Source organism: Lactuca sativa, chromosome 9 (genome assembly GCF_002870075.4).
Source record: "Lactuca sativa cultivar Salinas chromosome 9, Lsat_Salinas_v11, whole genome shotgun sequence".
NCBI lineage: Eukaryota > Viridiplantae > Streptophyta > Magnoliopsida > Asterales > Asteraceae > Lactuca > Lactuca sativa.
Genome location: NC_056631.2, coordinates 74,761,720 through 74,777,357, shown reverse-complemented (window position 1 = coordinate 74,777,357; position 15,638 = coordinate 74,761,720). Strand labels below are relative to the sequence as shown.

The window sequence follows — 15,638 nt, the reverse complement described above, 5'->3', positions numbered from 1 at the left end:
AGATCTGTATGTGTAAATATGATCGAGTGTATTGACAAATGGAGAATGGTGTTGGGGTATTTATAGAGGGAGATGAAGGTAGGAATTGTCATAGAGTTTGACCGAATTGAATATCTAAAGAGACCACTCTGATGAATATTGAATAAGGAATTTGAATAGGTTGAATAATCTTTTCTCGAAAGTTGGTCACATAATATTTTATTTAAAATTACTCCTTCCGCCATTCCGTCCAACATTCCGTCCAAAAAGTTATACACGGCTATATGATTTCATTAGCAAGTTAATTATTAATATAACTACCAAATCTTTATTTCTTAATTATATTTTGTAAATCATAACACTAATAAATGAAAATTCAATTATTTTCAAGATTACCGTTTGCGCATATACGCAGACATACACATATTGAATTTTATTCTATGACACTAATTTGTGATTAATTTATTTCTAATTTATATATAACTTTTCATCATCAAATGTTAAACAAACGAAAAGTAATTTTGTGTTTGTTCAGAGATATTTCTATTTAGACATTCACGTATCAACATTATTATCAAACCATCTTTAATGAATGTTTTCCTCATAGTTTCTTACGATTTGTTTTAACCTTTAGAATGGTTATTAGAAGAGAGTACATAAGTTTTTCTATATTTTCATCGATTATTTATTTTAAAATAAACCCTTATTTTGTTTTCGCGTTTTGTATTTCTACTTCTTTTATTTAATAATATTTTATTTTATTTCTCTAGTTATATTTAAACTCTATGATTCTATTTTTTTTTATTAGTTATATAACTTTATCAAAATAATATCATCAATATTTCATAGTTTAGTGGAATTGAGGAATGAAATTGAAATGTTTTCAATGAACTGAATTAAATTTAACTATAGTTGGATTTCATGTTGATGTTTAATGAATATAGAGTTCATATGTCTGAACTCTTCAACGAAAAATTAAAAAATTTTAATTATTAAAATATGCTCCATTAAATGCATAGTTGAGATGAAAGTGGTTCCAAATTCGGCCTGGATAGCCCCGAACTCGGAAAACCTAGGAACTAATTAATAGGATTTTGTAAAACCGGTATATAGGTACCGATTATGGGTAAGGTATCGGGTAAAGTGGATATAGAAGTAGAAAACCCGGAAACATCAAAGTGGGTTGGGAGGAACCATGTAAAATGGATCTAGAACCTGAAAAACTGAAATTTTTTGATAATTACTTTGTAGGTTGAAATTTAATTTTTTTTTTCAGCTTTGATATCCCAACTTCAGGGGACTATAAGTCATTGAATATTAAACCAAAAATGAAAGTCTAAAATCATATACCACAATAAGAAAACAAAGTATTAAGGAGGTCGCTTTTTGCGGCGACAAGACCTATAGCGACGAAAGCAGACAAGCCACGCTTGGTGTCGCCGCTAATAGCGTCTTCGCTAAATGTATGGACCGGAGATCCGTCGGAGACATGCCACTTTCAATCTTAGTCGTTGGTTCAGAACATGATCCAACGTATAGGTTCGTTCCTATGGAAGACAATAGAAACGATACATTTAGCGTCGACATGTTGTCGTTATTGGTGTCGATCCGTTGACCCACATTGGACGAAATCTTGGCCCTACGATTCTTACCCGATCCAACGGTCGATAATCTCTAGAAAAAGGAGCATTGAGTTCCCTTTAGATTGTCGCCGCTAATAGCCTCTAGGTCGCCGCTATTAGCGTCGCCGCAAAAATGTTGCAAAAACTAGTTTGACTGATTTTGAAGTGGATGTGGAGGCAACATGGGCTCAAGCCCCTGCAAGTATGGATCTGCAACGTTAGAATGCTGTTATTGACCATTTCTTAACAGAAAAGCATCAAAAACAATCCGCTGGAAACAAAGAATGCCGGAAGAAGCAAGTAGTTAAGAATCGTGGAGGGAGGTGCGGCTACGGTAATGCTTGTTTTAAGAAAGTAAGTTACAATAATGCTTATTCAGTTATAACATATTTTTGAATGTTTATTCAATTATAACATATTTTGTAATGTTAAACATAATTTGAATAGACTTGAAGCATTTCATCATGGGCATGTGAATAAAAAATGAGATTTTGTTGATCCTTTGGTTGAAGACCAATATGTAAGTTATTATTACTTAAAAATGTAGTAGATTGTTTTTTTTTGTATGTTTTAACGTATATTGACAATCTTTGTGAACAGGGGCGGATTTAGGGTGGGTCACCGGTGGCACCGGCAACCCTTAACTTTTCCAGACGCAGTGAAAAATTTTTCGAAATTTTTTAAAATTTTTATTTTTTCTACTATCGTGCAACCCCTGACTTTCCTGTGCACCCCCTACTGTGAAATCCTACGTCCGCCCCTGTTTGTGAAATACAGAGTGCCTTAGTTGTTGAGGTTGCTCTACAGACACATCACATAGCCGACTCCAGTGATGATCCAGACACCATTAATTGGATCACAATATTTGAGAAGATGTTGGGTGCTCGAAGGGGACATGTGAGAGGCATTGGGCCTAAACCTTCTTCATCAATGGGTAGAAGTACTCCATCTCAATGGCAGTCACAGTCACAAGCATCGCAACCAACATATGTACTTGTTAAATTCTTAAAGAATTTGGTAGTTTTCCTATATTATTAAGAACTTGATGCATTTATAGTAATTTTTTGTAGTTTGATAGTTTTTTAAATTGTTAAAGACTTAATTGCTTTGGTGGTTTAATAATTTTTTAAAGTGTTACCCAGTTAATTCATTTGGTGGTTTTATGGTTTGATAGTTTGTTAAATTGTTAATGACGTAATGTGCTTGTTACTTAATTGTAGGATATTGATGTAGAAGTTTTTATTCAAAACTCGGCGTTTGTGACGGCTATTGGAGACATTATCCACTCGTTTAAAAACGAAGTCAACAACGAGGAAAACAACGATGGAGAAGACGAAGACACATAGTATTTCTTGTTTTATGTTATAGATGATGTTATTTTGGATTTATTAGATTGTTTATGGATGATATATTAAATGTTTATTTGTGATTTATTAGATAGTTCATGTAATGTGGTATATTTGATGTTTTATGTATTGTGGTATATATTTTTATTAATGTTGCATTTTATAATATATATATATATATATATATATATATATATATATATATATATATATATATATATATATATATATAAACTAATATCATAAATAAATTGTTTTTTCAAAAAAAAAAAAAAAACCATTAGCAGCGACACCTTTAGAGACGACATTAACCAATTGCGACGACAATTGATTCTAGGAAGAGTAGCCGGAAAAACTCCGACCGGTGACTGGAATCTCAATAGAGACGATGCTAATAGCGACGACAGTGACATTAAGCGACGACGAGTATTAGAGACAACGCAATTTGCGACGACAAACGAGTATTAGCTACGAGGTAACAGCGATGACATGTCATCACTAAAGGTATTAGCGACGACATGTCATTGCTAAAGGTATTAGCGACGACATGTCGTTGCTAAAGGTATTAACGATGACAAGGGGAATCAATTGCGACGATTTTTGTCGTTGCTAAAGGTTACGTTTTTTGTTGTGTACAAACCGTAAACTACGCATTGGAAAAAAACTTCATGATAATCCGACTACAAACGAATTAGATATGCATGTTTTAAAATTTCATAGAATAAAAAAAATAGTTGAAAAACGTAATATTTCTAGTTTTGATATCTCGACTTTGGGGTATGGATGAGCGTGAGACGGAACTGATACCATTCCTGATTTCCCGAAAACCGAATTTGATTGAAAGTCAATCTCGAGATCCAAACCAAATTAATATTATCAATATCAGTACTAGGAACGGTACCGGTTTTCGGTACTAGTACCAATAGCGACGGTAACGAATCCTGAATTTTTGTGATTTTCGAGTAACGAGTATTGTCTCATATTTTTAAATTCGGTAGTGGTTCTCGTATGGTACCGGTATGCAATCAGGATTGGTACAAAATGTTCATCCCTATTTTTGGGGACCGTAAGTCAATTAATATGAAATAAAAAAATAACAAAATTATAGTATAAAATTGAGTACAAACTCTGAACTACACGTTCGAAAAAACCATATGCGAATCTGACTTTAAACGAATTAGATATGCATATTTTAAAACTTTTACAAAATACAAAAAAGCTAAAAAACAGAAAATTTTCAGCTTTCATATCTCAACTTTGGGGGATTGTAAGTCAATGAATAGGAAACCAAAAATGACAAAATTATAGCTTAAAATCAAATACAAACTATAAGCTACACTTTGGAAAAAATCATATATCAATCCAATTTCAAACGAAGGAGACATGTATGTTTTAAACTTTTCATAGAAATCGGTTCTGGATCCTAAAACTGATCTCTGTTACTAACATTGGCTCCTCTTCTTAAACTTGTTTTACCCGGACCAAAGTAGCCGAAACTTGAATTATTCGGAATCCAAATTAAGTCATTCTTTAAACCTGAAACTTGAACCGACTTTATATATTTTGGTTCTAATAGTTTCGGTTTATGTCCGATTCATGTTTGGTTTTTTGATGTTAAATCTCATCCCTAATGCATAATACGAAAAAAAAATAGTTTTATGAAAAATTAAATGATAATATATGGATCCATTAAACTCATTTAGAGTTTAATATATCATGGATGCTTAAATTATATATAATAGAGATGTTTTACTCTTTAATAATAGTTAGTGATAGTTAAAGATACCTGAATTTTGAAAAAATCATTAATTCAATATTGAAAATGAACTCTATACTTTTTAACAACCAACCAACTATAACAACATTGATTATCAAGAAATTAGCTAAAAACTTAATACATAAAGTTTCATAATTTATATAAAGGGTTTTTAACTTAGTATAGAAATCCAAACATATTGGTACTATCAAATTGAATATACAATCTTTTTTATCATTGTATTTTTTAGATAATTTGTTATTCTAAAACGTTAGATGATCCAGAAAATTATCATAATCACTAAATGGAACCATCATTTCTTATTTAACTAGAAGTGAGGAGTTTATCTATCAAATTAAGAGTAGACAACAAATTAAAATCACACTAGAAAAGGAAGAGAGAGAGAGAGAGAGAGAGAGAGAGAGAGAGAGAGAGAGAGAGAGAGAGAGAGAGAGAGAGAGAGAGAGGGGGGGAGGGGGGTACAAGGGAAATTTCCTACTGAATTTTATCGTAAATTTCCGACAAAAGACAAATGAACTACCCACAAAATGGAACTCATTAATTTTAGCACCAGATTTTAGTACAAATTTTTTCCCTTCGGAAATCCATCAAAAATTCCACCAAAACCATTGGAATATAGTTGCACAATAATTCTAGTTTTTATTTATTTTGTAAAGTCTAATTAGAAATTTGTTGGAAATTGCCGACAAATTAGCCACAAAATACTTAAGTTCATCAGAAGTTTCTAATATATTATTATTATTATTATTATTATTATTATTATTATTATTGAGGGAAGTAAGATTGCGGTTGACATGTAGTAGAACAATGTTGTACATGATACTGAACACGACTATTAGAAAACTGTTAGGAGTGGCGTTGACCATCGAGAAATTAACGGAAGAAAAATTAGGATGGTTTGGGCACGTCTATAGGAGATAACCCATACTATTGTTAAGAGGGTAGAGTCGATTGTAGTCGCAATTATGAGGAGGAGAGGACAACCAAAAATAAAATAGAGAGATAATATGAAATTAGACTTAAAGAAGTTAGTCCTTACCGGCAACAAATTAAAAACACACTAGAAAAGGAAGAGAGAGAGGGGAGGGGGGGGGGGTAAAAGGGAAATTTCCTACTGAATTTTATCGTAAATTTTCGACAAAAGACAAATGAACTACCCACAAAATGGAACTCATTAATTTTAGCACCAGATTTTAGTAAAAAAAAAAAATTCCCTCCGGAAATCTATCAAAAATTCCACCAAAACCATTGGAATATACTTTCACAATAATTCTAGTTTTTATTTATTTTGTAAAGACTACCGACAAATTAGCCACAAAATACCTAAGTTCATCAGAAGTTTCTAATATATTATTATTATTATTATTATTATTATTATTATTATTATTATTATTATTATTATTATCGAGGGAAGGAAGATTGCGGTTGACATGTAGGAGAACAATGACTATTAGAAAACTGCTAGGAGTGACGTTGATCATCGAGAAATTAACGGAAGAAAAATTAGGATGGTTTGGGCATGTCTATAGGAGATAGCCCATACTGTTGTTAAGAGGGTAGAGTCGATTGTAGTTACAATTATGAGGAGGAGAGGACAACCAAGAAGAAAATAGGGAGATAATATGAAATTAGACTTAAAGAAGTTAGCCTTACCGATAACATGATCACATATAGAAAAGTATGGATACTTAGAATCAATGTAGCAAAGTGGTACTAGTATAGTTTAGGGTCTGACTTCCACCATTTTTAATGCACAACGAGCTACTTTTCACATTCTTCTCTTGTTGGCCTATTTTACTTCTAATAAGTATATGTAGTATCTTCTTTCAACTTCATTTATCTACTTCCACTACTTGTGTATTTAGCCTTGTTTTAGTTTCCGACACTGCCACTCTTCGCATGAAAATGTTTCTTTCTCATATGTAGGCTGCTTTAGTAAAACTTATTCCATTTTATAATTCATCACATACTGACGTTTTCTATGTGAAGATCTTTATGCGGGGAAAACTTTAATTGGGTTGTGAATACAAAAAATTTACATTATTATATTTATTTATTTATTATTGTCTTTTACGAAACAGTTTATCAACATATGTCGGCACAGCCGACCATCCTACTTCTCTTTACCCCTATTTGTTGTTGTTGTTGTTGGTGTTGGTGTTGTTGTTATTGCTGATATTGTTATTGTTATTGCTATTGTTGTTGTTGTTGTGTAATACATATATTTTTAGTGTAAAATAATGGTATTCATTATATATATATATATATATATATATATATATATATATATATATATATATATATATATATATATATATATATATATATATATGTGTGTGTATACGTGTATGTATATGTTTGTATGTTTATGTGTATGTCTATACAAGTATGTATGTGTATGTGTACGTATATCTATGTGTGTATGTCTTTGTTTATATATATATATATATATATATATATATATATATATATATATATATATATATATATATTATATATATATATATATATATATATATATATATATATATATATATATGTGTGTGTGTATAGTATGTATAATTTGAAGAAATAAAGTTATTCAGTGTGTAATAAATGTATTTAAAAGATGAAGTTAAAAACGATGTTCGAGCATAAAAAATGAATTTGGGTCGTGGGTAATTCACTGGTAATTACTAAAAGACTTCCAATGGATAATTGACACGGAATATTTCGTCGAAAATTTTTCTGAAATTTTCGATGTAATATCTCATATGTCACTATTACGTGGAAAATTTTGATATTTCATCGAACATTTATGTTTTCTGTGTTTTTTTTGACATTTTCAGGTTGCGGTTCTCTTAAACGTTGTTATTAGAGTCTTATTATTGTGTTTGTTTTGAAAAATGAGAAGCGGATTAGGAGTTCTCGTGTTCTCGTAAATCTTTAAGTTTTCACAATAACATAATATATATATATATATATATATTAAAAAAAATCATGTTTTCTAAAAAATATTTAAACATGCGTTTTTTATAAAATTAAAAATTACTATTTTTATAAAAAAAATCTAAAAATTTAACTTATTATGTTAATTTTTAGATATTTTCATTAATATTTCCAATAATACAAAAATGTAAACATTAAATGATATCAGTAAGATGACGAACATGTACTTGATGAATTAATTTTGATTTAATGCTCCACCTTTAGCTCACAGGTTCTCAGGAAACTATAAGTTCTCAATGGATCTCACCCCTATATATATATATATATATATATATATATATATATATATATATATATATATATATATATATATTATATATATATAAACCGGATTGGCTGAGGACTCATTTTAAAGTGAGAGCTCGTAAGAACACCTTAGAAAAATTGAAAAAAATACAAATTATAAATTTGGCACAAATCTAAGTCTGAGAGAAAAAAATTGGAAATTTTTTCTTTTTTGATCATTAAAATTGAGTCATAGATCATAATGATGCAAAATAAAAAATTAAAATTGAATAATGGATCAATTTTAATGATGCAAATTCTTTTTCCAATTTTTTTCTCCCGGACATAGATCTATGCTCGATTTTATGATTTGTAGTTTTTTTAAAATTTTTTAAGGTATTGTCATGAGTCCTCACTTTAAAATTAATCCTCATAGGAAACGGACCCTATATATATATATATATATATATATATATATATATATATATCTTATATCTTGTACTATATATAAAGCATATTAGTCATATCTTGAAATTTTAAGAGGTACAAGATACAAAAATTTTTGTACAAATCAATTATGCATAATAAAATCATTAATACTTACCAAAATTTTGAAAACTTCAATTAAGAAAGGTTGTTAAAAAATTAATTTGGAGCAAAATAACAATTTTAAAATATTAAATTCATCAATATAAGTTAATTTATATTTTTTAAACTAGATACAATAATAATTAATTTACATCAAATATATAGACATACAATATAAATATAAGTTCTTAACAAAAATATTTTAACTAAAAGTGGTAATTTTTCTTATTACATAATAACTAATAACAAAATCTAATAATTATTACCCTTAAGAAAACTATTCGTCAATAAACTATATATATATATATATATATATATATATATATATATATATATATATATATATATATATATATATATATATATATATATATAGGGAAGAGTTATATGGAAAATAAATGATTAGGCAACACATATTTGAACCAATGAAAACATGACAACACATCACTTCCACAATACATTACTTGTGAAGAAAGAAATGGACACGTGTCATTTGATTATTGGTTCCGGTAAATGTTGCCCTAATTATTTGTTTTCCATAAAACTCATTCCTATATATATATATATATATATATATATATATATATATATATATATATATATATATATATATATATATATATATATATATATATATATATATATATATATATATATATATATATATATATATATATATATATATATACACACACACGTTTAAAGACACCAACACGTATTTACACACAAACACATGCATATATACATATATACAGAATGGTACAACCATGAAATAAGTGAATATATGTCGATGCTACATCTATACACATACAAGAATATTAAATTTGATACCAATCTCAACATCCAACCAAACCGACAAATTGGGTTGAGTTCAAATTCACCTCTCTCCTGGTTTCGTGTAGGTAGCCAGTCCAAAGCGATAACAATAATATTAAATTTGATTGGTACAATTACAAACTACAAAGTACAAACTTCTTCAAACATGGTTGATTATATGCTACATTTAGAGAAATAAATAACTTTTTGTTAAGCAATCATTTTCATTAACATATGCCATATGGTTTCACATACTCACATGGGATACAAATGTGAATAAAATGGAGTTGAAATCTTAACCTAATAATATATCTAAGCAGTTGATATTCTACAACCCATTGAATAAATCAAGAAAATATAATGTTCAAGAACGCATCAAGATTCTTAAGTTTATTTTAGTTCCATGTTTGCCGTATAAGAATCTTCATATCGGACACTCAATATTTGACTTTGAGACACTAATATAAATTTCAATTAATTGTTAAAAGTTTGAAATGCTTCAGATTAAGAACATGTGGATTAGAATATATATTGGAAAAATATATATGTAAATAAATTTAAAACAAAATTTAGAGAACTATGAAAGTGCATTTTTCTGTAAACAATTGTATACGAAAAGCACCGTCTTTTTAAACAATACGGAATTACCCATAAAATATTAATTTTTTTCGCTGTCAGTGGCAGCCAAAGGTTTTATCGGCCGAAAAGCTAAAATAAGTCCACATATATACACGCGCGTGGAGATAGCCTAATCCGCCACGTAACAGTCTCACCGGTCAATGAATACGTCGTTTTCTTTTCTAATCAAAAAAAGAGTTCCTCCAATTTGTTTGGGTTTCTCCGACCAATACTGCGAACTTATTCACATGTGTGAAGATGTGTTATTTTAAAAAGTGATATACAAACCAGTTAATAAAATTTTATATTCATCATATGTTTTTATATTATTCATCAAGCATATGTATATCCATATATTTATTTATACTTATGTATTTAATTTAATATCTAGTCGAACTTAAAATAATATGTAAACCAGTGTGAATATATAATGGAATCTCCTTCGTTGACTTAAAATACCGGAGAGAAGCATGATAGTAAATTAATATAAGGAAACTTCATAAAAGTTTTATATTTTAGTATTATAATCTCTTAGTATTATATATATATATATATATATATATATATATATATATATATATATATATATATATATATATATATATATATATATATATATATATATATATATATATATATATGTATATAGGCTTAAGTTATTCTATACAAAGTAATTATTGTGTTATTGTATGTATAAATGTGGGTTAATTAAATTTACTTATTTTAAGAAAGTGATTAATATATATTATTGAATTAAATATAATTGAAAAATATCATCTTAATTAATTACAAGGGTAATTTAGTCAATTGATATAGACTGAAAAAAAAACACTATTAAAGCAGTCAATCTTGAAAATAACATAGTTATGAAAAATTATAAAGTAAGATAAAAATTATAAGATATTATGAGATTTGTAAAAAGTACATTTAGTAAAAGCGTTATGATTATTAGAAAAAATAAGATCGTTAAGATTAGTGAAAATACAATATATAAACTAAGTTATCACAATAGTAATGAAATGTCATTATTTGATATTTCATATAATTGAAAGATATATCAAATTACATTGATGATATACTAAAATTATTCAAAATTGCGCAAAAACTAATGCAAAGTTTTTGCGAACACCAAATAAATAAGAGCAAACATAAAAGCTAGCATTTATATTTATATTCAATTTAAAATAAACCAATCATGATTTAGAAAAGAACCTTCATTAATGATATACTAAAGTTAATCTATATAACATTTAACATTTTATAAATTATATTGCATAACTTTATTTGAATAAATGAAATACTTGTCAATATTTAATGCAATAGAAAAAACAGTATATTGGTTGTCAATATATGTTTAAATTAGGTAACATTATTATGCAAGGAACGTCTAATTAAAATGTTTATAAATATATAAATATCTTAACTATATGAGACGAGGAAAGTCGTTCAACTAATAAAACAAAAAATGATGTCTACAAAGAGATATTTCAATGATTATATATATTTATCATTTTCAATGTATTTTCTACACATTTCAATAATACCAATAACCATATATTTTTTTATAATCATTATACAATATCTATAAACGATTAGATGTTTTTTTATGCGTTTCCCGCATTTAACGTAGGCTATAATCTAGTTTATATATTATTCATCAAGCATATGTATATCCATATATTTATTTATAATTATGTATTTAATTTAATATCTAGTCGAACTTAAAATAATATGTAAACCAGTGTGAATATATAATGGAATCTCCTTCGTTGACTTAAAATACCGGAGAGAAGCATGATAGTAAATTAATATAAGGAAACTCCATAAAAGTTTTGTATTTTAGTATTATAATCTCTTAGTATTATATATATATATATATATATATATATATATATATATATATATATATATATATATATATATATATATATATATATATATATATATATATATATATAGGCTTAGGTTATTCTATATAAAGTAATTATTGTGTTATTGTATGTATAAATGTGGGCTAATTAAATTTACTTATTTTAAGAAAGTGATTGTATTAATTTTAAAAATCTGATTTTACGAATTATAATTCTTTTAATTCGGACATTCTGTCAAAATATATTTATGAGTATATTAAAAAAAATATTCTTGAACCATAAATAATAAAAATATTCTTGAAGCTATTTCTTGATCATGAATTTAAAAACTTATAGAATAACAAATTTTTGAAAAGTCAATTGAAGAATAAACACAAAATATACATTATTTCTTATAGAATACAGGTAACAATTGTTAAAAATTACATTTATTGTTAAACAATAAAACTAAAAAAACTTTCAAAACGGGAAAGAAAACATAATTTAACAACGACTAATACATTCTAAAAGAATAATGTGGTCCGTTTCAATTTTGTGGTCAGTTCTTCAAGCATCAACTTCTGTGATTCGAACAGAATTGGAATTCGTTATTCCATTCCAATAAATTTGGAATCTCACCAATATCATCCATTGAATCATCTACATAAACATACTTGATACATTTTCATAATTCAACATTGTCAAGATCATGCACTGTCCACATAAATGAAGTGTTAAATCAGAAAAAAAAAACATAAATTGAAATATGAATTAAAAAACCTACTAACTAACACCATTCACCACCCAACCAACATCACCCACTACCCATCACCACCCACCACCACCATCAACCACCACCTACCACCACCATCACCACCCAACCACCACCACCTGCCACCACCCCCTCCACCACCCATCACCACCGCCTGCCACCACCACTCACAACCACTACATTCCACCCATCACCACCACCCCCACCACCACCACCCATCACTACCCATCACCACCAACCACTACACACCACTACCACCCGCCACCACAACCTATCACTAACCACCACCACCCACCACTCACCACCCATCACTACCCACCACCACCACTACCATCACCAACCACCACTCGCCACCACCATCGCCACCCCACCACCACCACCCACCTCCACCGCCCATCACCACCGCCTCCCACTACCACCCACAACCATTACCTACCACCCATAACCACCACCCGCCACCACCACCCACCACTATCCATCACCACCCATCACTAACCACCACCACCAACCACCTACCACCCACCACTCATCACTACCTACCACCCACCACCACCACCCCAACCCGTCGCCGCTGCCACCACCACCTACCAAAAACATCACACACCACCATCACCATCACCACCACCCGTCACCACCAACCACATCCATCATCTATACACCTCAATCACCCTTCACTACCACCCACCCACCACCTACCATTATAACCACCGCTTGCCGCTACCACCACCCCCACCCATCACCATCGACCACCCCACCACCCACCACCCATCACCATCGACCACCACCACCCGCCACCATTACCCTCACCCATCACAACTATCACCCACTCACCCACATTCACCACCATCATTACTACCCGCCCATCACCCACCATTATAACCACCACCCACCAATACAACCAACCACCATCCATCACCACCACCCGTCACCACCACTCACCTCCACCATCCATCACTACCACCCATCACCACCATCCCTACCCACCCGCCTTTACCACCCATCACCACTACTTGCCATAATTACCCTACCCACCACCACCTACCTCCACCACCACCGACCACCACCACCACCACCCACCTCTACCACCCATTACAACCAATCGTCACCACCACACCACCCATCACCCACCAAAACCATCATACACCACCCCCACCACTAACCAGAACCACCACCCACCCACCCACCACCACCACCCACTATAATCACCACCCCTACCACCACCCACCACCCTACATGTCACCCTAACCACCCATCACCACCACCACCTACCACCACCAAACATCACCACACACCACCACCACCCATCACCATCACCCGTGATTATATGTATACAATCACATGTGATTATATGTATCTAATCACATATGATTTATATGGACAATATTCTTTTTTGTTCGTATAAATCATATGTGATTAGATATATTTAATCACATATGATTAAAGTTGAAAAAAAATTGAATCGAGAACATGATAATGAATCTTGTCCACATAAATCATATGTGATTGGATACATATAATCACATGTGATTATATGTATTTAATCAAATATGATTTATGTGGACAATATTTATTTTCGCGGTTTCAATCAATAATTAGTCTTATGTATTTAATCATACGCGATTATATGTAATTAATCACATATGAGTTGTGTGGGCAATATTTGTTTTCATATCCTTGATTTAATAGTAGTTCTCGAGTATATAATCACATGTGATTATATTATCTAATCGCATATAATTTTTATACACCATATTTGTTTTTTCCAAATAAAATCATATGTGATTTAATACATATAATCACGTGTGATAAAATATATTTAATAACATATGATTAAAGTGGACAAAGAATAATTGGTGAATCAAGAATGAGAAAAAGAATATCGTCCACATAAATCATATGTGATTAGATACATATAACCGCATGTGATTTCATGTGTTTAATCATATATGATTTATATGGAGAATATTTATTTTCGCATTTTTGATTCAATAATTGGTCTCGTGTATTTAATCACATGTGATTATACATATCATTTATGTATACATTATTCATTTTTGCGTTTTCGATTCAATAACTTTTCTTAATGATACAACACAATCAATAACCAAGAATTAAACCACAAATGAAGCTTACCAAACTGATACAAAAATGTAAAACACAAAAATATTGATAATAACCAAAAGAAGGCAAAAGATAACATACTCACAATATTGCCTGCTGGAGTCCTGCCCTCTCATGGCTGACACTGCAATGCCCGACTCCTCTCTGCTGGGGCTCCAGCCCTACCCTCACGACCATCAGTGATCCTCAAAGTAGTCGAAGCAGGCGCACTCATTGCTCCTCCCCTCAACATCGGACAGTCAACCTTCTTGTGACCCACTTGTTTGCAGTGAAAACATAACGGGCTTACCTCTTGAGGGCAATCCCTACTGATATGACCAACCCTGCCACACTTGTAGTAGCCCATACCCCTGGAACAAAAAACTCCATTATGTAGTATCCTGCACGTATTGCATTGACTCCGACCTTGTTGGCCTCTCAAACGTTGATCTGAGTCTTGGGTCTCTTCACGCGACCCTCCACTATATGTAACCTGATTTGGCTCTCTTACCATGGTGCTCTAAATCGATCTCCCGCTCTCGGCTCTAGAAATCATATCATTCAGGGTCTCGCACCCCGAAATACTCATAAACTCCCTGGTATCATCTCACATCATATCATGATACCTCTCTTTCTTCATTTCCTCATTTTCTACATACTACGGAACCAATAAAGCCCTCTCCCAGAAGTTGGTGGTGATTTCTGCCACATTCTCAGTAGTCTGGCGGAGATCCTGAAACTCTCGCGCCAATTGCTGCACCTCGACCACCGCTGCAAACTCAGCTCGGAACCTGGTCTAAAAATTCATCCCAAGACATGGCATCAACTGCATCATCACCAACCTCACGACCAACCTCCTTCCACCAATCTCGTGCCCTGTCCTTCAAATGGTAGGAAGCATATCGGACCTTCGCCTCCTCGGGGCAGAAACTCTTTCTGAATGCGTTATCCATATCC

The 15,638-nt window shown here is 31.0% G+C and overlaps 1 protein-coding gene across 1 annotated transcript; it reads right to left on the bottom strand.

The window, feature by feature from the left end:
• Positions 1-12,469: 12,469 nt before the first annotated feature.
• LOC128129001 (uncharacterized) lies at positions 12,470-13,494 on the bottom strand. Its single transcript, XM_052767721.1, has 4 exons — positions 13,383-13,494; positions 13,098-13,165; positions 12,913-12,993; positions 12,470-12,523 (listed from the first exon to the last, which is right to left on the bottom strand). The coding sequence occupies exons 1-4, from the start codon at positions 13,492-13,494 to the stop codon at positions 12,470-12,472; spliced, it is 315 nt and encodes a 104-aa protein (XP_052623681.1).
• Between the last annotated feature and the right edge of the window lie 2,144 nt (positions 13,495-15,638).

What these genes read in the sequence shown, in the direction of transcription:
- LOC128129001 (XM_052767721.1), bottom strand. Translation starts at nt 13,494, where the DNA reads ATGGATGGTGGTTGGTTGTATTGGTGGGTGGTGGTTATAATGGTGGGT. An exon ending in GTAGTGATGAGTGGTGGGTG is followed by an intron (nt 12,994 to 13,097) that starts GTAGGTGGTTGG and finishes TGTGGGTGGTAG; the next exon opens with TGGGAGGCGGTGGTGATGGG. An exon ending in GCGAGTGGTGGTTGGTGATG is followed by an intron (nt 12,524 to 12,912) that starts GTAGTGGTGGTG and finishes TTATGTGGACAG; the next exon opens with TGCATGATCTTGACAATGTT.